This window comes from Lissotriton vulgaris, chromosome 6 (assembly GCF_964263255.1).
Source record: "Lissotriton vulgaris chromosome 6, aLisVul1.2, whole genome shotgun sequence".
Lineage (NCBI taxonomy): Eukaryota > Metazoa > Chordata > Amphibia > Caudata > Salamandridae > Lissotriton > Lissotriton vulgaris.
This window is the reverse complement of record NC_141694.1, coordinates 1773306073-1773329487: the sequence shown is the minus strand read 5'-3', so window position 1 is coordinate 1773329487 and position 23415 is coordinate 1773306073. Positions and strand designations below refer to the sequence as shown.

Genomic DNA, 23415 nt, shown 5'->3' with positions numbered 1-23415 from the left:
GGGCGGCATCTAAGTACTCCGGAGACGTCATCCGGCACCAACGACGCTGACGACGGACGCGGAGCCGCAGACGACGCCTACCGACGCGCAAGGGTCCTGCTACGCAAAAGTTTCCGGATCCAGTCTGACGCCTGGGGATATTCTAGGGTAAGGAATCTAATACTAACCTGTTTCTTTCAGATTGAGAATGCAGTGTGACCTGAGCCACTGTCCAACCCAAGACCACGGCGTGGCCTGAGCCATGGTACCCACTCAACTAGTAAGGCTTGTGCTAAGTCTACCTTTTGCTCGGGCTGAGCCTGTGCATGGCCGCACTGATCCGGACCTGAACAGTCTGAGCAGGGCAGCACTGCTTCCCCATCAAACAAACGGTGAGAAAACCAGCATTTCCCTGAGCAGCTGTTGACAGTTCAGAGCAGCCGCATCACTGCAGACACGACCGCTGAGGACGCCAAGAGTAACTGCCAACTCACACTCATACCATAAGATGGGGGAAATTAAGCAAAGGAAGAGTAAGCAGCCGCTGAGACCACCAGTTTGCACATAGACTTGTTCCGTGGGAAACAGTGACTCAAAATGATACTGAGCACAATTACAAGAGCACTTAGTAATCTACAACTGAACCTAATCTTGCTAAGTACTGACTTAGGGAGGAATCTAACCTAAGGGGAGGACCAGGGCGAATAGTATTACTTGACTACCGGGAAAATAAATTGCATTGTGGACATATTCATATGTGTAGTATTTAGTTCTAGTGAGCATTCTCAAGTGCTGTTCTTTTTTTAAGGTCAAGCACTGGGTTGGACAATCATTTATTATACTGTTTGTTGAGTTCTGAGCTTGAGCACCCCCACACTACCTCCCTGAGAATCATGTGACAACTCGCCATCACTACCACTAAGAGGCAGTGAAGAAGGGTTGAACTTGCCCAGTTTGGCAACCTACACATAGTAGGACATACCCCAGGACATCTGAAGTAAACAACCTCAAGCCCCACAGTCGAGGCCCGGCTTGCCCCCTGCCCCCCAAATGGGGTCTGAAATTAGCTCAAATGTATCAATAGCTAAAGGTGTGGTTTGTCAAACATCCTAATCCAATAAAAAGGATATCATTGGAATTCAATCATACCAGTCAGATATTAAAGACTGAAGACATGGATATTCAATCACATGGATAACACAAACTTTCTATTGCATAGATAACATATTAAAGAATGAAAACATGGACATTACCATGGATCACCTTTAACACTCATGAAAAGACTACAACGGATTCAGAACTCGGCTGCCAAACTACTGGAGAAGTGTGGCTCAATGGTTAGAAGAGGCAGACCATGAAGCAGAGGTCAGACCCGGGACCAGGGTTCAATTCCCGACGCGGCAGGGTCTTGAGCCCAAAAATGTCCATGGACTCGATAATTCTCGCTTTGGGGCCTGCTCGAATCACGGGTTCACACTCTGCAACTCCGGGCAATAGCTTGCTTAATCTCCACTATGGCCCCCCGCGGCGGAATGCCTGGCTTTCACCTTGGGGGTGCCCAGTACGGATTATCTCACAGGGAAAAACCAGGACGGGTTCCCAAAGCAAGCGCTTAGAGACCGTTGGTGATAACATTTACATTTACATTACTCTTATGTATAAAACCGCGGGACCGCATCTCTCCTGTCTTAAAAGTCCTACATTGTTTACCGGTTGCCAGAAGATCCACGTTCAAGCTGTTTTGTATCACACACAAAGCGATACATAGAACGGGACCGCTCTTCATCAAGAATAAAATCACTAAAAATGGCTCTTTCCCACATAACCACCATACACAAACAGATAGAAATATACAGTATACTGTATATAAGCATTTATTTGTACTATAGATATGTACCTATGTGTGTATTGCTATGTATAAACGTGTAGAATACTTCTGTTTAAAAAACTATTATATATATTCATTAGTTCTGCTTAACAAATAATTAAATTACTGATAGTTCTATTATTCTATGTTTTTAACATGTGTATATAAGCAACTGCATAAATAACTAAATCTTTTTATCATAACTATTTATCTACTATTGTGTCACTATTGATCAACTAAACAAATATCTATGTATATAAAAATAAATAAAACAAAAGTACAACAACACTTGGAAGCCAGAGTTTATTTAATGCATTTATTTAATCTACATATACTGCCTTCCTTTATGCATCTATTTACCTTCCAGGTACTTATGGATCTATATCTTTATTACTTTTGGATCTATATATGTATTACGTTTACTTATTTATTACTTTTCTTCTAAATCAGCATATCCAATGCACTACCCTATTTTCACCCTATACCACTGGCAATATATCCTCCAGCTCAACTCTCGGACTCATCGCAAACCTCTTTCTACTATTCTTTCCAATGCACTAGCCTATTTCTCAAACCATACTACTATCAATATATTCATTAACTCCAATCTCTAATTCATCCCAAACCACCACTATGGTCCCCAAAATAACCCTTTCCGTACTCTACCCCTCCTTGCATCATCTAATACCTCTTTTTACTATTCCAATGCCCCAAAATAAGCCTTTCTAAACCCTCCCTCTGACTCTTTACTCTCCACCTCCCCTTTACTCATCCCCTCCACCTTCCTTGTACTCATCCCGCTCCACCTCCCTTTTACTCTTCCCAAAGCCTCCTCCTACTGCTATGAGCTCCCCCAAAAAATCAAAATCCTTCCCTTCTGTCCCTCCACTATCCTTTTCAATCCAAATAACAGACCAACATGTCCACCGCTCAAATTAATTTCATATTTCACTATACTAATTCGCCACTAATCCTTTATGGGTTCCTGAGTGGCATTCTGCTCACCGAAAAAACACCTCAACACCTCATCAGGGGTAGCAAGTGCTATACAAATGCAAACATTTTTACCTCTTCTACCCTTTCGCTATCCTTCTCATTCCTAATACCAGACTGACAAATCCACCACTCAAATTACTTTCATATTTTACTATACTAATTTACCACTAACACTGTATGGGTTCCAGAGTAGTGTGCAACTCGCCAAACAAAAAAACACTTCAACCCCCTCCCCCCATCAGGGGTAGCAAGCGCTATATAAATGCAAACCTTTTTCCCTCGTCTATCCTTCTCAATCCAAATAACTGACTAACATATCCACCACTCAAATTACTTTCATATTTTCACTGTACTAATTCACCACTAATCCTTTATGGGTTCCAGAGTAGCGTGCTACTCGCCGAACAAGCACTTTGACACCTCGTATGGGATAGTGAGTGTTATATAAATGCAATTACAATTACATGCAATCACATGGATAACAAAGACAATCAATCACTTGGGCAATCTATTAAAGAACTAAAACATGGATGGTCAACCACATGCATAACAGCACTAAGTCAAGAAAAACTAAATTGTGCCATCTTCAAAATGAAATATCAATTGTGGTGCGTTAGGATGTAATAGTTACAGAAATTATGATTTTGCTAGTTTTAAGTAGTACAGGTTTTTTTTATTATTCAAGTCTTAACCTTACCTCGGGCATGGGCTTTACTGTACCCTTTTACTATTACTTTAAATGTTTGTGCACAGACAGTCCTGAACTTAAGACTGTACTCACTTTGGTTTTATTACATACTGAGTACAGGGCTATTTAAAAAAATATGGTTTTTAGGTACAATCATGACTGCAACCAATTAAATATGATAGGATGCTAACTTGGGCTAATTACCTATTAAACAGTATATACCCTCTTTGTAGCAGGTCGACATATATAAATGCCGATTTATGTGTCTAAGCTACTGAAGACCTTTATTTCATTAACCAGTTGGAAAAACGATGATTTTATTTGTTTATAGGTTCGGGAGCTCGAACAGAAGGATTAGATTTTAGCCGGTGCTACTGTAAAAAGACAAGCCGTGCATATCATGTAATTCACTCGTCCAATGTAAAGCTGACCAGACACAGGGAGCTGGCATACAGGGTGAGGAAGAACAAAAAAAAGTCACTGGCGGACAATAACTTATTTTTGTTCAAAACTATACAGTAAATATAGAAAGAGGTATAGAAATTTAAAAAAATGTTTGCACAAAGATGCAAATTAACCACCATTTAGGAATAAGGTACATGTGCTTGTTCAAAACATAACAAAGAAACATAATACATTAGCTCTTTAATTATAAAAATCCTTTACTACTTCTGTGTTTGGAAATGTCCCTTTATTCTGCTCCTAATATTCCTCAAGCTACTTCCTAACTCCAAATATGCTTCATGTACATGGAGTTCGGAGCAATAACAGGGCTTGGGAACAAAGAAACCACTAGGTACAGCCTGGCACCCGGACACAATCACTAATCTCCACCGCTGAGAATTCAGGGCTTGAGTTTGCCCTTACCATACCCATGATGGAGCCTGGACCCAAGGTGTCTTGAGTATGACCCAGTCCTTACTTTCAGATTTCAAACATCTAGACAAAGTTACTACAATTCAAATTTCTGCTGTATAAGCACCTACTGATGTGTGTATGTGGCATATTTCATAAGGGGGCTCAATATGCTTAGAAGACAGACATAGCCTTACATGAGGACTGGCTTGATTGCGTTCTTGATATTTCCGTAGGCCGCACGTCCAAGCAACTCGCGCAGACACCGCTCGGCCAGCTCCGCTGGACTCTCCTTCTCTTTCTCTGTGGCCTGCAGAGGTGACGGAGAGCGGCTGGGGAAGCAAACAAGAAGCAACATGAGTTTAAGATTGAAAAAGTCATCTCGCTGGGCAACACTGCAGCGACATTTGGAATTTTCTGTAACTCTCCACAGGATTGTCTGAATTGACAATTTCAGTGAGAAACCTTTCGGCAGTTTATGAATGCATATATTCAATGTACTTGGCACACATAGTACCTACGTTTAAAGTACCTTCGACACTGGTAGTTTACAATGCATTGAGCGGATATATAAACTCATGAGAGGTTTCTCACCTGTAGCAACTTGTGTACTCCTTGTTCTAGGCCCTCTCTAAGGAAAGTCTTTAGCACCCAGTTACAGAAATACCAACTGCGCTGTGACCTAAAACATTAGGTCAGGAGATGCATTGTGCACACCTCCCCAATGCACCCCACATCCTGAGTTCTAAATATCCAGAACAAAGCTGCAAAAATACCTGGTCTTGGCTCTTCAGGTCTTGGTAACCAAGGAAAGGCTAACGGATTTGTTGGGCCAGGATAAAAGCACATAAGTAAGGAATGCGTTACTTACCTGTAACTGCAGTTATCCAGTATTGGTATTTTTCATGGATTCACATGCCTGAATCATTCCCCGTCGTCGGGATGGGAGCCCCCGGTACATAAATAAAGTAATGTCTCATAGATATGTATACATAGTAATACGCCAAGGACCTCTCATTAGTAACATATCCATGTCCTTTTGTAAAAAGGCCAAAACTTTGGAGAAGAGCCAATCAGCTATCACCACCCTCTAGAACCTTCCTGGAAGGAGCTCTAGTCCCTCAGATTTTCATAAGCACAGTGCTAAGTAGTTGTATTACTGAGAGAACTTGTAGAGTGGTGTGGCTCACTGGTTAGAGGCGGCAGACACGGAAGCAGAGGTCGACCCGGGACCAGGGTTTGATTCCCGATGCGGCAGGGTCTTGGGCCATGGTCAGCGGACTCGATAATTCTCGCCTCGGTGCCTACGCCAACCATGGGTCCCACTCAGCAACTCTGGGCAATAGCTTGCTTAATCTCTACTAACGGCCCCATCAGCGCCGGGGATGCTTGTCTTCACCTTGGAGATGCCCAGGAGGGACCATCTCACGGAGAAAGCCAGGATGGGTTCCCCAGCGGTATACAGCGCAGGGACGCCCCTTTGCTGGGGCAGCTGTGCGCTTTACAAGTATACGACATTTAACTAAAGTGAGCCCTTCCAGGGGAGGTGGGTGGGTTGCATGTGAATCTATGAAAGATACCAATACTGGATAACTGCAGTTAGAGGTAAGTAATGCATTCCTTATCCAGTATTAGGGTATCTTTCATAGATTCACATGCCTGAATCAGAGTAGTAAGCAATGATAAGCACATTTCGGATGGTACAGTATGAAAGTCACCAGATAATAACATATAAATGTGAAACATAGAAGGTACCAAAATGCAATTGGAAATAATAGAAATGAACATTAGAGATAATAGAAATGAACATCAGAGAGAAATGTGCGTGTATACAAGAGGATGGCGGGATGAAGAGGAAGGCTCACCTCTAATGAAATAGATGACGGAGCACTGCTTGTCCCACTGCTGAATCCTTCATGAGTTCTGTATCCAAGCAATAATGCTTGGTAAACGTATGAGGCGTCTTTCATGTTGCCGCTCTGCAGATGTCTGTAATGGGCATTCCCACAAAGAGCGCCATGGAGGTCGAGATCGCCCTAGTGGAATGGGCTTGAACCTTGGAATGCAGGGGTTGTCCTGCTTGCTGGTGACAGAAGGTAATAGCTGCAGAGATCCATCGAGAAATATTCGGTTTAGTTAGTGGAAGACCTTTCCTAGGTCGACTGAAAGCCACGATGAGTTGATTTGTTTTGCGAAATGTCTTTGTTCTGTCAATGTAGAATTTAAGGCAGCGTTTAAGATCCAGGGATTGGAGAGTCCTTTCTGCTGCCGTTTGCGGATTTGAAAGGAAGGATCGCAAGACTATGGGCTCATTGAGGTGAAAGTCGGACCGGACCTCCGGTACAAACTTAGGATTTGTCCACAGTATCACCCAGTCGTGTTTGAATTGAAGGAAAGGGTCCTGAATTGAGAATGCCGGAAGCTCACTTAGTCACCTTGCCGAGGTAAGAGCCAGAAGGAGTGCCGTTTTCCTGGAAAGATACTTAAGATAAGCTCTGTGAATCGGCTCAAAGGGGTGTTTCATAAGCTGGGCAAGAACTGTGTTAAGTTGCCAAGTAGGAGGTAAAGTCTTCACAGGAGGGGACGTCCTTAATAGGCCTTTAAGAAACTGTTTAATTAGTCTACTAGACCAAAGAGAAGGGCCTGCAGAGAATGTGGGGGGCCGTTGTAGAGATGAGGCAAGCTAATGCCCAGAGTTGCCGAGTGTGATCCCTTGTTAGAGTAGGCACCGAGACGAGAATTATCGAGTCCGCTGACCCTAATCCACGACCCTGCCGCGTCGGGAATTGAACCCTGATCCCAGGCCGTTCTCTGCTTCCGGGTCTGCAGCCTCTAACCAGTGAGCCACACCACTCCTGGAGAAAAGGCGTACGCAAGGACGTTGAACCATGCGATCGAAAAAGGCATTCCCCAGAGATCCCTTTTGGGGACGTCAGCTTGCGTAGTGTTGGCATTTGGCATTCTGTTTGGTAGCGAATAGGTCCTGTTGAGGGGTGCCCCATTGGGAGAAAATGTGGTTGAGAGTCAGATGATTCAACTCCCACTCATGGCACATTGTCTGTTGTCTGCTTAGTGAGTCTGCGAGAACATTGTCTGTTCCTGGCACCTACTCTGCCCGAAGGGAAATGTTGTGAAGAAGCAGCCAATTCCAGATTTTTTGCGATTCGTGAGATAGTGTCAGAGAACGGGTTCCACCCTGTTTGTTTAGATAGTGTATTGTGGTGGTATTGTCCATAGCACAAGCACCAGAGAATTTTTGCTCCGTGGAAGGAATGCACAAGCACCAGAGAATTTTTGGTCAGTGGATGGAATGCCAGAAGAGCTAGGTAGACAGCTCGCAGCTCGAGGAGATTTATATGAAGCTTCCGCTCGGAAGGGGCCCACTGTCCGCTTATCCGGAGTTCCTGGAGGAAAGCTCCCCAACCTTCCAGGGACGCATCTGTTGTAAAGGTATGCGAAAAAGCTGGAAGCAAGAAAGGCAAGCCTTGCGAAAGGATTTGAGGGCAAATCCACCACTGTAGAGCCTTGACCATGTGAGAGGTTATCCGGATGACATAGTCGAATGACCCTGTACATTGGACCCATTGAGCTGACAGCGCTTCTTGGAGAGGGCGCATGTGAAGGCGACAGTGCAGAACCAGTAGGATGTAGGAAGACATCATTCCTAGCAGGGATTTAAAGAGGCGCACTGTGAGAGACTTTTTGGATCTTATGCGATTTGTCAAGGAAACAAACCTGTCTCGCCGCTCTTGTGAGGGAAAAGCATTCTTCTTGGTTGTGTCGAGAATAGTGCCCAGGAAAGTTATACGCTGGGAAGATTGGAGAGTGGACTTGTCATGATTGAGAGTTAATCCCAAGCGGTCGAAAAGCTGAAGGCAGGCGTTGGAAGACCTGGTCACGGCTTCTAGAGAGGGTGCTTTGACGAGCCAGTTGTCTAGATACAGAAAGACTTGATGGTGTTGCTGTCTGAGATATGCGGCCACCGGAGACAGGCATTTCGTAAAAATGTGTGGCTCTGATTTGAGTCCGAAGGGCAGGACACGAAATTGGTAATGTCTGCCCGGCACAGCGAACCTCAGGAACTTCTTGTGATTCCGGTGGATTGGGACGTGAAAATAAGCGTCCTGAAGATCTAAGGACACCATGTAGTCGTTTGCGTTGAGAAGTTGTAGTACCTCTTGAATAGAAACCATGCGGAGCGACTGTTTCTTTAGAAATTTGTTGAGACTTCTCAACTCTAGTATAGGTCTCCATTTCTTCTCCTTTTTCCGCACTTGCAAAATGCGGGAGTAGAACCCCTTCCCCCGTTGACTAGGAAGAACTCTTTCTATAGCTCCTTTCCGGAGCATCAGTGAAAGCTCCAAAAGTAGAAGAGGTAAGTTCTTGTGGAGCATAGGTCGAGGAGGGGTTTGAGGTGGAATTTTTATGAACTCCAGCGAGTGTCCAAATTGAACCAGTTGGAGGACCCAGCGATCTGTTGTTATCTTTTTCAAATTGTGTGGGAAATGAGGTGGAAAGGAAGTGGAGACCTGTGGCAGTGAAAAGTCATGGTCGCCGAGCAGCGTCTTTCTGTCGACCCCCTTTTCCTCGAAAGGAGGACTTAGTGTAAGACGACTGTTGCTGTTGTTGACGCTGCTGGTATTATGGCCGATATTGTTGATTTGAGGAGTAGGAAGAACGGTAGTGCTGGTAGTGTCCTCTTGTAGAAGACTGTCCCCTTCCTCTTGAGCCACGAAAAGGCGGGTTTTTGAACTGAAGGGTACCCAAAGCCCTGGCCATATCGGTATCCTTTTTTATGCCCTGAAGGGCGTCACCAATGTGTGTGCTGAAGAGAAGCTGGCCGTCATAAGGCATGTCAAGGACTTTAGTCTGTATCTCCGGGCGGAATGCCGTCGCCTTTAGCCAACCCTGGCGTCGTAGTACCGCAGCGCCCACCAGTTGGCGAAAGCCAGTAGATGCAATATCCATCGCGCAATCGATGATCTCGGACGCTGAGCGTTCGTCCTCCAGCAAGATCTTCTTTGCTTCTTCCTTTGACTCTTCGGGCAAAGCCCCGAGATATGGGGCGATGTCTGCCCACATTTGTCGATTATAACGTCCCAACAGTGGCAAGGAGTTGACACACGCACTGTTAAGGCTGACATGGACGAAAAACGTTTCCCAATGTTATCCAGCCGCCTCCCATCCTTGTCTGGAGGGGTGGTCAGTGGTGCGGAAGGATTTTTAGATTTCTGCTGAGCGGCCTGTGTGATAACACGAGTCAGGTTTGGGGTGTCCGGTCAGGCAAGCTGGAGCGGTGTCCGGAGCCCTGTATTTCTTGTCCAGTCTAGGTAGCACCGGAGGTAGAGAAGAAGGGTTTTGCATAATCTTTACACCCTGGTCGATAATAGGTATAGACCTGTCAGACTTATTGAAAGGTTCTTCAAAGTCATAAAGGAAGCAATCTTGTTGTTGGGAAGGCATAGGTATTTGGAAACGCTGTGCCGCTCCCTCAAGGATGTTATAGAAACCCCCGATATCCTCAGGAGGCGAGTCAGCCTGAGTAGGCACTGGGGATGCTGGACAGGGAATTACATAATCGTCCCACTCATCGCGTGTCGATTGGGAATCTTGAAGTTCCACTTCCTCGTGTTGCTCCTCCTCTTCATCATCCGAGGAAGGTGGAGGTTGTGAAGTGGAAGGGCAGGTTGTAAAATCAGAAGTGAAGGCAGAGGTCTTGGCAGCGGAGAGGCCACTGGAGGAGGTGGAGGCGTAGGTAAAGTTGGAAACCTCTGTTAATAATCAGTTATTAGAAATTGGAGGTCGGAAACCAGGGACGCTGGTAGGCAAACCATAGGAAGTTGAGGGGGATGGCACTCCTCATGGTAATCCACATGGACCTCCTACTCCGGATCACCATAGTCCGAACTGTTGTGATATTTGACGTGAAGTTCAGATGGACTTGTAGCAGTTCTGAACATTCGGCCATCATCAGAGTCTTCCTCCTCCAGGAGGTGGGCAGGTGGCAAAGGCTGGACCCTGCTTGGATAAGTTAAGGCCGGTGTTAGCGTGCGTTTCGTAATCTTAAGGTGTACATATGCACTATGCAGTTTAGGTTCTGTTGTCGTCGACGGGCACCACTGGTGGTAACGTCGACGGTGTTCTCGTCGACGGTGTTGGAGTCGGCGGTGTCGCAGTCGGCGGTGTCGCAGTCGACAGAGCCCTTGTCGACAACGGGGTAGACGTCGACGTGGTGGCTTTCGTCGACGTAGGCATGGGCACGCTCGTCGGCGATCGTAGAGTCATCAATGGCTTTAACGTCGGCGACGATTTCTTTATTTTTACCGTCGACGAGAAAGACCTACCAGCCGTCGACGATGAAGTGGTCGACTTCAACGTGGATAAGTTCCAAGACGCCACAGAAGTTGATACTGTCGCCGTCGAGGAGGTAACAGGAGGTGACAGTCAAAGTCGTAGATGGAGATTTCCTCATCGATGAAGCCATCGTCGACGAGGCCGTCGTCAACGAAGTGGAAACAGGCTTTTTGGAGGTGTGAATAGTTTCCGGAGGAGAAACTTTTATCGGTAAAGCCTTAGAATGTGCCTCTGAAGACTTTTTGTGCGTCTTCTTTTGAGGTGGCTGCGATGAAGGACTTGGAGAGGCCACCCTAGGTCTCTTTTGAGAGGAATGTGAAGACTTGGAGGAACATTCACTCTCCTCAGAAGACACGGATTGGTCTTTATCTTTAAGCCTCAGCAGCCAAATTTAGAGGCGTCCCTCCCGGTCTTTGAGGGTTTTAGATGAAAAGGTACGACATACCTTACAGTCCTTTGAAGAATGATCTGGGTAAAGACAATAGAGACAGTCCTTGTATTGATCATCCACATGAAGTCTCTTTTTACCACAGGAGGCGCAGGACCTAAAAAGGCCTTTCTTAAGAGTATCTGCCATGAGGAACCTGAGAACTCCACACAGATGAAGGAATTTTGTAGCAAGAAGCACTGGAAATCCAGAAACCAAGGAAAGCTGAGCAGAGCTCAGTGGAGACTCCCTTAGCACCACGTGCAGTAGAAAATCTGAGGGACTTGAGCTCCTTCGAGGAAGGTTCCCGAGGGAGGTGATAGCTATTTGGCTCTTCTGCAAAGTTTGGTCCTTTTTACAAAAGGACATGGATATGTTACTAATGAGAGGCCCTTGGCCTATTACTATGTATATATGTCTATGAGACATTACTTTATTTATGTATCGGGGGCTCCCATCCCGACGACGGGGAATGATTCAGGCATGTGAATCTATGAAAGATACCCTAATACTGGATAACGGGTGTCTATTCTTTAGTTCATTCCAAAAAACAGGAAGAGGGAGCGGAAGCAGAAATTCATTCAGCTTCCCAAACCAGTACTGAAGTAATCAAAAAGAATGAATCACTTAGGCCGTTTTCCAGAATCTCTAGGAAATTTTCTGATGAGGTCCCTCAGCCACACTGTCACTGTATATCTTAGTTCGCCACTTATTAGTTTAAGTGGGATGACAAATTAATTAGTGACTAGGCGCACAGCGATGGTTGACTGGAAAATTTGAGTCGAAGTAAAAGGTTTGTTGGGGTTGGGTGCTCCACCAGGTAGCGTAACCATCCAAATACGCCCAATGAGTGATACTTAGTTGCGCACAAACATCGTAAGTGCGTCCCTGAGATTAGGCACACCTTTGGGTTCGTTACAAAGGACAGACTACGTTGAATTTTTGTTTGATTATTTAATCGTTATTCTTGAATTCAACAAGTTCATTTATATACGATATTCATTGGAATAATATTTCAATTCTTATCCTCATTTCCAATTCATATTTATATCAAAAAACACACGCTCCGATGCATTTGGGCATGGCCCTTTGTCGAGGAGCAGTGTTGGAAAAAATACTGTCACTGTGCTACCCCGACATCAGGCACCCGTACGGATTTTCACCACACCCATCGAGCACACATTTATTTTCAAACCACAATTGACACTGTTTTTGCACGTTGTAGCATGTTATTTGAAACAGTTTCTTGTGTTTTGACAATCATATGTTATAGTGTATATCAACTATGATATTTTTTCCAACAGAGCTCCTCGACAAAGGGCCATGCCCGAAATGCATCAGAGCGTGTGTTTTTTGATATAAATATGAATTGGATATCATGAAATGAGGATATGAATTGAAATCTTCTTCTAATGAATATCGTATATAAATGAACTTGTTGAATTCAAGAATAACGATTAAATAATCAAACAAAAATTCAACGGAGTCTGTCCTTTGTGACGAACCCAAAGGTGTGCCTAATCTCAGGGACGAGGGTACCGGGTGGCATGGTCCACCAAGACCAGGATGAACCTGTTGCCCATGGCTGTCTTGGGGTCCAGAGGCCCAACGATGTCAATACCCACTCGCTGGAATGGCGTACCGACCACAGGGAAGGGTTGAAGGGGGGCCTTGTTCTTCCCTCCCGTCTTCCCACTTGCCTGGCAAGTCGGACAGGTTCTGCAATAAGCGTCTGAGCTTTTATGCATTTGGGGCCAGTAGAAGTGGGTGACAAGCCTGTCATAGGTCTTGTCCATCCCCAAATGTCCTGCTAAAGGCACATCATGAGCCAGACCCAGTAGGAAGGCTCTGAACTTCTGGGGTACCACCAGCACACGGGCTGACCCAGGTTCAGCAGCCTTAGGCTCCGAATACAGGAGGTCGTTCTCCCAGTACACGTAATGTGTTTTGGCCTGAACACCATTGGCCTGGTCTGCAGCCTGCTGCCGCATACCCACGAGAGAAGGGCATTCTTTCTGCTCCCTGCAGAATTCCTCCCTGGAGGGTCCTCCTTCTTGCTGCCAATGGGTCAGCTCAGGCAGGTCCCCCAGTTCGGCGATCTGTTCCCCTGTAGGCTCCAGGGCATCCCCCTCAAGGTCTGCCTCCTCCTGGACCGTAGGAACTTCAGGGGCCGGTTTCCCGCGCCCCCTGCGCCTTCTCCCTAAGGCCGGTTCCTGGGCCTCTCCATCAGGCCCCAGGACCTCTCGATCACCCCTACTGGCTGCCATCGACTGGGTGGTCACGCACGCCCAGTCAGGCAGACCCACCATCCGCAGGTGAGTCGTCTTCTCCACCTTTTCCCAAGGGGAGTGCTCCAAGTCGTTCCCTAGCAAACAGTCAACAGGCATGGTTTTTCTCACACAGACCTGCAGAGTACCAGAGACCCCCCCCCCACTCAAAGGGAACTTGAGCCATCGGACACTGACTCTCAGAATTATCAGCGTTGATAACCCTACAGTAGGCATGGGGTACAACCTGCTCCTGAGACACCAGGTGCTGCCTCACTGCAGTCACACTGGCTCCTGTGTCTCTAAGAGCCTCGGCTTCCTTACCATTGATGATCACCACCTGCCCATATTTTTTAGTGTTAGAGGGCAGGTAGTTCGTAGGGATCATCTCGCTGTCTCCTAACGAGACCAGGGTCATGTGAACGGGATCTCCACCCCCCGGGACCATCATTTCTTCTCCCAGGTGAACGCTAGTCACTTGTCGGGGCGGAGCACCAGTGGGTGCGGGTTTTCCAAATAGGCGACACTTGGGGTCACTGGATATGTGCCCAGGCTCGCCACATTTGAAACAATTGAAGGGCCCCTTTGGAACAGGTTTACCTGTCGGGGCCCCATTCTGCTTCGGGGGTGGGGGAGGCTGAGAACCCTGCTGCGGATTCCCTTGGGAACTACTTTGGGGGCCTTTTTGGAACCCTTTCTGTTTTCCCCCCTTGTCCCCCCCACTCTTCTGCTGGGGACCCTGCCCACTCTTGGCGGAATCTCCCACGGGACCCTTGTGGACCCTGGTGCTGAGCCAGCGGTCCGCCTCCTCAGCAAGCTTCCTCGGGTTGGACAGCTTGCTATCGATCAGGTGTTGGCGTAACTCAGGAAAACAGTGATCAGACAAGTGCTCCCATGCAATTAAATCAAAGAGACCTTGAAAATCATTAACTTTGTTACCTTTCACCCAACCATCCAGTGCTCTGCAAAAGTAAGTCACATACTCCACATACGTATTCCCAGGCCGCTTAGTACATCCCCTAAACTTCTGTCTATACATTTCAGGGGTAAGCCCGTACCTGTTCAATAAAGCTTCTTTCATGTGGGCATAGGATCTCTGATTCTCAACGGGCAAATCTAGCAAGGTATCTCTCCCTTCGCTAAGGAACCTTCCCCACAACCCCGCTCCCCAATCCTTGTCAGGGACCCGGTGGGAGGACATGGCTACCTCGTATGCCCTAAACCACTGTCCTATGTCATCCCCCTAAAATAACTCCTTAACTACGTCCTTCGGGATGTGCACTCTTGACTCTACCTGCACTGGCGATGTGCTGCCACCAGAGGGAGGACGATCCAAGTCTCTCTCCTTGAGACTTATCTCCCTCATCTTTATTTCGTAATCTATCTGGTGCTTTCGCTCTTCCAGCGCCATTCTTTTGGTTTCAAGCTCCAGCTGGATTTTCATTTCTGCCAACTTTCTCTCGTGATTTCGGGTTTCCTTCCTGTCCGCCAGCTCCTCTGGCGACAGGCCTTAACCAAAGCTGTGCTCGCTGTCTTGCCTCTCTAGATCGATCAGATCCCCAAGCGCATTCTGCTCCTCCGTCGTATTCTGCTCGGCGAGGACGTCTTGCTCTTCCGGGGTCTTTCTGGACTCCACCCAGGCTTTCAGGGCCTTGTAGAGCTCCGGCTTGTTTTTGCAACCAGCGTGCGGAACCTTTAGTTTCCTACAGAAAAACTTCAGCTCCATCTTTGAATATTTGTCCAGCTTTGCGGCATCCCACTCTATCTCCAACACCTCGGAGGTCGTGGACTCCGCTCCATCCAGGCTCTTTGTGCCCGGCATGGTTCCTGCACTCGGAATCTTCCTTCGGCAAAATTCAAAAAGCAAAGTCTGTGGCTAAGTAACTGGACCGTAATCCTTGTGTAGTGGTCAGAAGCTCAGGTATAGATATCGCAAGTGTAAATTCGAAATCCTCTCGCTGCTGCCAATGTAGGAAGGGGGAGGCTCTAGTTGGCGCAGTGCAACACTAGCGACAAGCAGGGACTCTCTCTTCCTCGTCAGGGCTGAGGGTTACCTTCCAGACAACCTCTGCTTACCCTCTAGGTAGTGTGGCTTAAGCAGTCGTAGGCTAATCTTTGGGGCACATAGGGTTAAACACTTGCAACAGTACACCTTTACAACCAACCCACCACACAACGAGACCAGACTGTATTCTGTGAAAATATATATCTTTATATAGATTTTAAGCAGGCTTGTGAATACAGTCAATATACTTTATGAAAATGGTTGCAGGTTACTTAATTCGGGTTACCACAGTTCTTATGCAGTTCTCTTGAGGCCCGTAGGCCGGTGTTACTCAAAGTTCTTGTGGAGCCGGCGGCTTCCAGGGGATCTGTCCCACGTCGCGTTGCCTTCCCGGGGTCGCTGATCGTTGCGGCTCTTCAGCCGAGCAGGTCACTGGTCATCCGGGGCAGCGGTGTTCTGTGGCGGAAGGGTCCTTTCCTCGTCGTCCGCTCCGACCCTGGAGGCGGCGGTTGTGCGGCGGTGACAAGTGGCAGTACGGTCCCCAAGTGCAGGACGTACCCAGCCAAATGTCGGTGCAGCTGTGAGCTCACAGCTGGGCTGTCGGGCAGGCAACCGACCTCACGGATTCTCGTAGGGCAACTGTCCGTCTTTGCAGGTGAGTGACTGCTCGCTAGGCAGTCACCTCGTGAGCTCGGACCGGACGGGTCCTCCTTCCCTTTGCTCTCGGGCTCCCGGTGCAGTTGCGGTTACGGTGTTCGGGCCAGCGCCGGCTGGTCCTTACTGTGCTCTCGCTGTTGCTTTGGGCCCCGGTCACGGTGGTCGGGATGACGTTGATGCCTTAGAGGAGATTCCTCTGTCGATACTGCGGCGATGGCCAGCACCCGCAGTCGCTTTCTTCCAAGGGGGTAGCGTCCACTGGTCCTGGGACGCTGGTCAGGGGGCAAGTTCAGTTGCAAGCCCTTGGAGATCTCTTTAGCAGAGTTTGGCACAAGTAGAGCAAAAGTCTTTTCGTAGTCTTTTCTTCTTCCTCTCCTTCAGCAGCAAGGCACCAGACACAGGCAAGAGTCAGCACCCCTCCTTGTCTCTCACGGTCCTTCTCGTAGGGCAGAGTCCTTCTGTGGCCCAAACCGGATCTAATTTTCAAGGAGCAGGGCTCCTTCTTTTATAGGCCAAATCTTTTGTTCTCGCAGGCCAGGGGGGCCTTTGCATAGCCACTCTCAGTTCTGGAGTACCCCGGCGGGTGTACTCCGGCTTCTGCTTTCAGTGTGAGGGGCAGGCGCATCAGACGCCCCACCGGAGGTGGAGCCAGCATTGTCCGGACAGGGGTGGCCAGAGTACCTTGTTGATGGGGGCTTCGCCCTTCCTGGGCCAGGTGCCGGCAGAGTCATCCGCCGCTCCCCAGGAGGGTGGAGCCAGCATTGTGGTGGGCGAGCACAGTGACAGTTCGAGTCAAGAGGCACTCCTACCTCCCCCACTAAGGTGTAATCTGCGCATTCACCACCTGTCATCCCTCCAGCCCTGTCACTCACACATCCCAGACAGTCGGATACACATACCAGCAGAGGCGGCTGAAATGGCTAAGCAAGCAAAGGCTAACTTTCTAAAAGTAGCATTTGCAAACCCAGGATATTAAAATAAACTTGACTACAAGAATTATTTTATCATCCTGAGTTCAGGCATACTAAACATGACTCGCTACCATGCTCCTTGAGCCTGCGGGGATTATAGGGTGTAATAATCCTCGCAGCTCAGTCTGGCCTAATGGAGCAGGTAGCCTTCAATAGTGAACTACGGTCTTCGTTGTAAGTCACTACTAGGACATGCCACGCACATCAGGGCTTGTCCTACCTTGCACCTACAATGCACCCTGCCCGCAGGCCTACCATAGGGGTGACTAATATGTAGTCAAGGGAAGGGTCGGTGCTGGCAAGTGGGGGCACTTGCCCAGCTAGCGTGACAGTACGAGACCGCACGCGGGTTCTGCGGTCGCAGTTCCCAGACACATCTTTACGGCTGCTTCGGTGGGTGGCGCAACCAGCGCTGCAGGCCCACCAGCAGTATTGGCATCTACAAGCCCCGGCACTCTCTCTTTTTTTTTTATCCTCATATTACGTGCATAGCTCCAATCTATCAAAACCAAAGGACCGCCACAGAGCAAAGAAAAGAATGGTCGCGTGCAGTGCTGTCTCAGCTTATAGCTGGTAGGAGAAAGTTCATTCGGGAGGGAAGAAGACCGGTTCCCCTCAGCACCAATCACAACAGCCAAACATGATTTTGCTTGGGGATGTGCCTCAGGAGATAGTGTCCAAATTATCGAGACCCCCATAGCTCCAAGACTGTCAGTCATGGCAGCAAGGATAAGCAATGTACGTGTTAATCATAGGACCTGGGGAAAAAAAAAAAAAAAAAAAAAACCCAGGTTTATCGCTACTATCCCAGCATTGCCCAAAAAGCTCTCCTATTGGGGTTTCCTGCTCTGGCAAGATCGAGTTTGGAAATTTGAAGAAGTGAGACTCGCCATTCATGCTCTGTAGGTGGTTGAGCGTCTTTCCAATGCCTACATATCTCCCTACGCGCCGCTAGAATGGAGTAGAATATTAGATTGGTTGCGGCATTTCGGATTTTATTCTTGAGACCAAATATAACAAGAGCAAGGTCTATGGAGATATGTTCACCCAGGAATTGTGAAAGCTTATTACTAATGGCTTCCCAAAAAGCGGATAAATTTGGACATTCATAAAACATATGAGTGTCTGATGCTGCGATTAACCCGCATCTTGGGCATAAGACTGGGCCTGTTAACGAAAACTTAGTCAACCTCTTAGGGGAATAGTATGCCCTATGTATAGTGAATAAGTGGTTTCTACGAAGCCATGCCGGTTTAACTAAGTCCCAGAGCATTGAGCAAGAAGCTATCCAAAGTTCTTCAACATCTACGCCTGGCATTAATTCAGCCCATAGTGACGTCGGTAGATGAAAGTTGGCATCTATTTCATCGATTATTTTGTTATACCAACATGAAATTTCTTTTTTTGCGACTGGACTGTCCAAGAGGCAAGTTACTAAGTCACTATTGCCACCTATAGGCAGCTTACTAATCCGTGCTGGCTGCTCTTTGTATGCCTGTGACCAGCTGGAAATCTGAATATATTTAAATCTCGAGAAACTTGTGCCTACTCTGTTTGTTAAATAGTCCCATGGAAGTAATGTCCCATCCATAAACAGGTCGTCCCACCTATTTATACCCGCCTCTATTAGCGGGTTAATAAGGGCATCTGTTGTCCATGAGGGGGGGACGGGTAGATCCCATATGGGAGCCCTCCCAGAGTAGTATCCAACATTTATCGCATGCCTCACTTTATACCAGGTAGATGCAATCCCTTGTAGAACTTTCAATTTTATTTTCTTGAAGAATTTGGGGTCACCAAATTTAAACAAAAATGCAGATTGGTCTACTCCTTCACATTCAAGTAACGTAGAAAAAAGAAGGCCCAGCCCTATTAAAGTAGGGGTTTTAAGTAGCATACGGGTGTGCGTGAGCTGAAAAGCCCATGCATAGATTTGGAGATCTGGGCCAGCCAACCCTCCCTTCTCCCTCCGTCGCCTGATTTTTTTCCACGAAATTCTTGGGCTCTTACTATTCCAGATAAAGCTGGTAATCGCGCTCTGTAGCTTTGCAATCAATTTTGAATCGAAAAAAAGTGGAATAGAATTGAACAAAAAAGAAACTTTAGGTAAGATACTCATCTTCACTAGGTTGACCTTTCCCAAAACAGTGAGAGGAAGGTGTGACCAGTCTCTCATATGTTTCCGGCACTCTGCTGCTATTTTATTGAAGTTAAGTGAAGCAATCAAATTGATGTCTTTAACTATATTGATCCCCAGATATCGAAATTGAGTTTTAGATGTGCCATTGTTGCCAATTGAGTTACTATTCCAGGACATTGACTCTGTCTTTTGGGCATTAATCTCGTACCCAGAGACTTTACCAAATTTTAGGGCCTGGTCAATTATTTCTGGGTATGCTTCATCATAGTTCGTTGTAAAAATCATAATGTCATCTGCATAAAGTGCCACCTTTTTATCCCAACCACCAAAAATAAAAGGTTTAATGAGTATGCTGTCTCTTAAGGTTTGGGCGAAGGGTTCGATATAAACATCAAAAAGAAGGGGTGACAGGGGACAGCCCTGCCTAGTTCCCCTCGTGACCCTGAAGGTCTCAGTCAAACCCCCGTTTATCAAAAGTGCGGCAGATGGACACCTATATAACAAATTCAACGTTCTCAGAAATCTGTCCCCCACATTGAACTTCCTCAAGGCCTCCGACAGGTACAACCAATTCACCCTGTCGAAGGCCTTGGTTGCATCCAACGTGAGGACATCCAAAGGGATAGCCTCCTTTATAGCGATGTCTATAGAGCCTAGTAATTCATACGTGAGCTCACAGAGCTGTCTCCCCTTTATAAACCCTTTTTGGTTATGTGCTATAATATCTGGCACCACCCGACCCAACCGTTTGGCCAATATGGTGGCAAAGATTTTATAGTCGGCGTTTAATATAGAAATAGGTCGATATGAGCCGCAGTCTGTAGGAGGTTTGCCGGGCTTCAAAATAAGAGTTATAGAGGCCTTGTCCCATGATTCAGGTGGTATTTCGCCGTGTCCTAGAATTTGGTTAAAAAGAGTCACTAGAATTGGAGAGACCTGAGTGATAAGTTTTTTATATATTTCGCTTGGCAAACCGTCAGTGCCTGTAGCCTTTCCTCCCTTTGCTTTCTTTATTGCCTCTTCTACCTCTGTAACAGTTATCTCCTCATCCAAAGAGTGGTTCTGTTCTGGTGTTAGAGATGGTAGAGAGATACCTGCTAGCCAACTCGTGATGTCATTCTGGGTAACGTTTAGGTCATCTTTATAGATGGATTGAAAAAAATTTCTAAAGACTACTCTAATTTCATCATCCCTTGAAAAGGTGCCCTCCGTGGATGTAACAGACGAAATGTTATTTCGAACCCGGTCTGATTTAATTTTCCAGGCAAGTAATTTCCCTGCTCCCTCCCCATATTGGAAATGCGAAAGCTTACTTGCCTCCCATCTCTGAAGGACCCGTTTCTCTAGAACTGCGGATAGTGAGTGCTTTAGCCTATCCAACTCAGCGTGTTTTCCGGCGAGGTCGTTGTCGATTACTCCTGTATTATCTATATCGGCCTGTAGTAGTAAGATATTGTTTTCGATAATGGTTACTTCCTCTGCATATTGTCTTCTTCTATAGGCCACTTTGTTTTTAATAAGACCTCTCAATGTACATTTAAATGCATCCCATAGAATTCCTATTGGGGTTGTACCTATATTAGTGTTAAAAAAGTGGCAAGTTTCTGACTGTAGAAATTCGATATCCTCTGTTGTTGTGAGTAGCGACCTATCAAAGGACCACATTCTTATTAAAGGTGGCGTGTCCAAATTTAGTTCTAACACTATTGCGGAGTGGTCAGAGAGATGCATTGGATTATAGTATGTTGAGGTAATATTATCAACCAGAACTCTACTAGTGAGAATAAAATCAATTCTTGATTTGTGTCTATACTTCGAGTTCCTGAATGAGAAATCTTGCCTCAGACCCTCCCTAAACCGCCAAATGTCGATAAAATCGTATTGGTTCATTAAGCCTACTAAGCAAGATCTAGATTTAGAAGTGGTCTTTTGTCTGCTGTTAGGGGATTTGTCTAGAAGTGGGTTTAAAGTGATGTTAAAATCCCCAGCTATAATCACCGGGTCTGGGAAATTTAGTAGATGATTGAAGAGGGTTTTCAATACAGAGGGGTCGTCGATATTTGGACCATAGTAGCCCACTAATGTTACCTTCGCTTCTCCTAACTCTACTGCTGCAATGACCCAACGCCCTCCAGGATCCACCTTTTGTTGTTTTATCTTAAACCTTACTGATTTTTTGAAGAAGATCGAAACCCCCCGTATATTAGAACCTTGTGTTGTGGAAATAGAAGATACTATCCATCTATTCCTTTGGACCAACTCGTGTATCTCACTTTCTGTTAGGTGTGTCTCCTGGAGGATAATGATCCCCGCATCAGTATCACGAAGATATTGCATAATTTTATTCGCTCGGGGCTTGGTGCGGAGACCATTAACATTCCAGGATAATAATTTGAGTTTACTCATCATGTTGTGGTTTTAGGTTGCTTGGTAAGGCTAACTGTAGGACTAGTAAAGTATATGACTGTTTGTATAGATTCATGTTATCTGAAATGAGATGAGTATAAAACCTTGTATCCACAAACTTAATTAAACGCAATGATTGGAGCTTTTTTATGAAAATGTGCTTATGCCCCACCTCCCCCCCGTGCCCAACCCCCCCCCCCTGGGAAAACCCTGTGCTCACCACCCGGAAGAGTTTCCGGAAGTAAGTGCCCCTAGCTCTTCCCCGTCTCGACCTCTGTGTGCCTCTACTGTATTTAGTGTTAACTCGCCATTGAATGTTCTACACATCTTATGGGCAAATGCTATTCTTGTGTTAGTTTAATTAGTTTATGTTATTTTTCATTTTTTATTTTTTGTTTTTATATATTCTTTCCCTTTTTATATCCTTCTTTCCTTTTTTATTCCTTTATTCTTTTCCTTTTTTTTTTTTCCCCCCCTAATCCCGTTTTTTTTCCTGATAATTCGATATTTAGCAAATAATCAGATTTTCAACAAGACTTTTTTTTGTTTTTTTGTTTTTGCATATAGGCACATAGGCATTAAGAACTACACTGATGGTGCTATTATTATACGGTTTCAACTCCTCACAATTTTTACTCCCTCTGTTTCCTGTTACCAAAAGATAATAGAAGATCGTCCGCGGCCTGCACTGATCTAATGTTGTACATTTTGTTGTCTAACATTATCTTGAGTGACGCAGGAAAACCCATCTGTACCGTAGCACCAAATTTGCGAAAGGCATCCATCCTCTGGCCTAGCTCCCACTGTTTGTCTAAGGTGAACCGGGACAGATCTGAACGAATTTGGAAATTGAAGCCTTTATATGCTTGTGATTTTAACCTAAGCGCTTGATTCAGAATATGCTCCTTCAAGGAGTAAGTATGAAAGTTTACCAGAATTTTCCTGGGTTTAGTCCGCTGTGGGTTAAGTCTGAAGGGATCCCGGTGTATGCGCTGTATGTCCGTTGCTAACTCCTCAGTGGAGTGTGAAAGATTTAAGGTTTCCTTTAGTAAAGTGATTATAAAACTCTTGATGTCTGTACCTTCACTTCCTTCTGGAACATTCAAAATGCGTATATTACTACGCCTCGCGTTGTTCTCTAAGGTTTCCATTCTCTCTGACAGAGCTTGATCGTCTCTTCTCAGTCTAGTAATATCTTCGATGGTGCCCTCGGCCCTCATCGTTATCTGACCCACAGTTTCCTCCAATGCTTGGGTTCTTAGTGACAAGGTAACTATTTTCTCATCGAGAGACTCACAAAAGCTCCTTATCTCTCTTTGATTAGAGGCTGATTCGGCGAAGCCTTGCTTAATCTCCGCTGATAGAGCTGTGAACATTGATTGTATTGAAGCCACAGAAATGGGTTCTGAGGGTGACCCGGCCACCTCGCTTGATTCTTGGAAGGTTATAGGTAATTCAGAAAATATGCCAGCCTCAAAATTGTCTTCCATGCTAACTGGATCAACTGGATCAATACTAATGACATCGCAGATAGAGGCGCTGAGTCCAGCTGCTGATGCTGCTAAGGCAGAGGGAAGTACTGTTTCACCTACTTCCCTTGACATGTCAATGTTTTGCACAGCTAGGTCTGCAGTATTCTTAAGCATTAGATTCTCTGCGTCAGGCACGGCAGATGAGCTCTTTTCTAGTCTTGTTATGTGAGAGGTATCAGAATTAACGGGTTGAAGCTGAGGTTCTGAGGATTTAACAGGGGCTAACTCTATGCTCTCTATGCTCTCTATCACAGGGGACAGAACATGCCCG

The 23415-nt window shown here is 46.2% G+C and overlaps 1 protein-coding gene across 3 annotated transcripts in view; it reads right to left on the bottom strand.

Moving 5' to 3' along the window:
- The window catches only part of EFR3B (EFR3 homolog B), a 1036998-nt gene that overhangs the window by 342208 nt on the left and 671375 nt on the right, over nucleotides 1-23415 (bottom strand). For all 3 annotated transcript variants that reach the window (XM_086928032.1, XM_086928030.1, XM_086928031.1), the window contains exon 7: nucleotides 4583-4717. In XM_086928032.1, the coding sequence (XP_086784158.1) occupies nucleotides 4583-4717 (135 nt within the window). The remainder of the gene's footprint in view (nucleotides 1-4582; nucleotides 4718-23415) is intronic.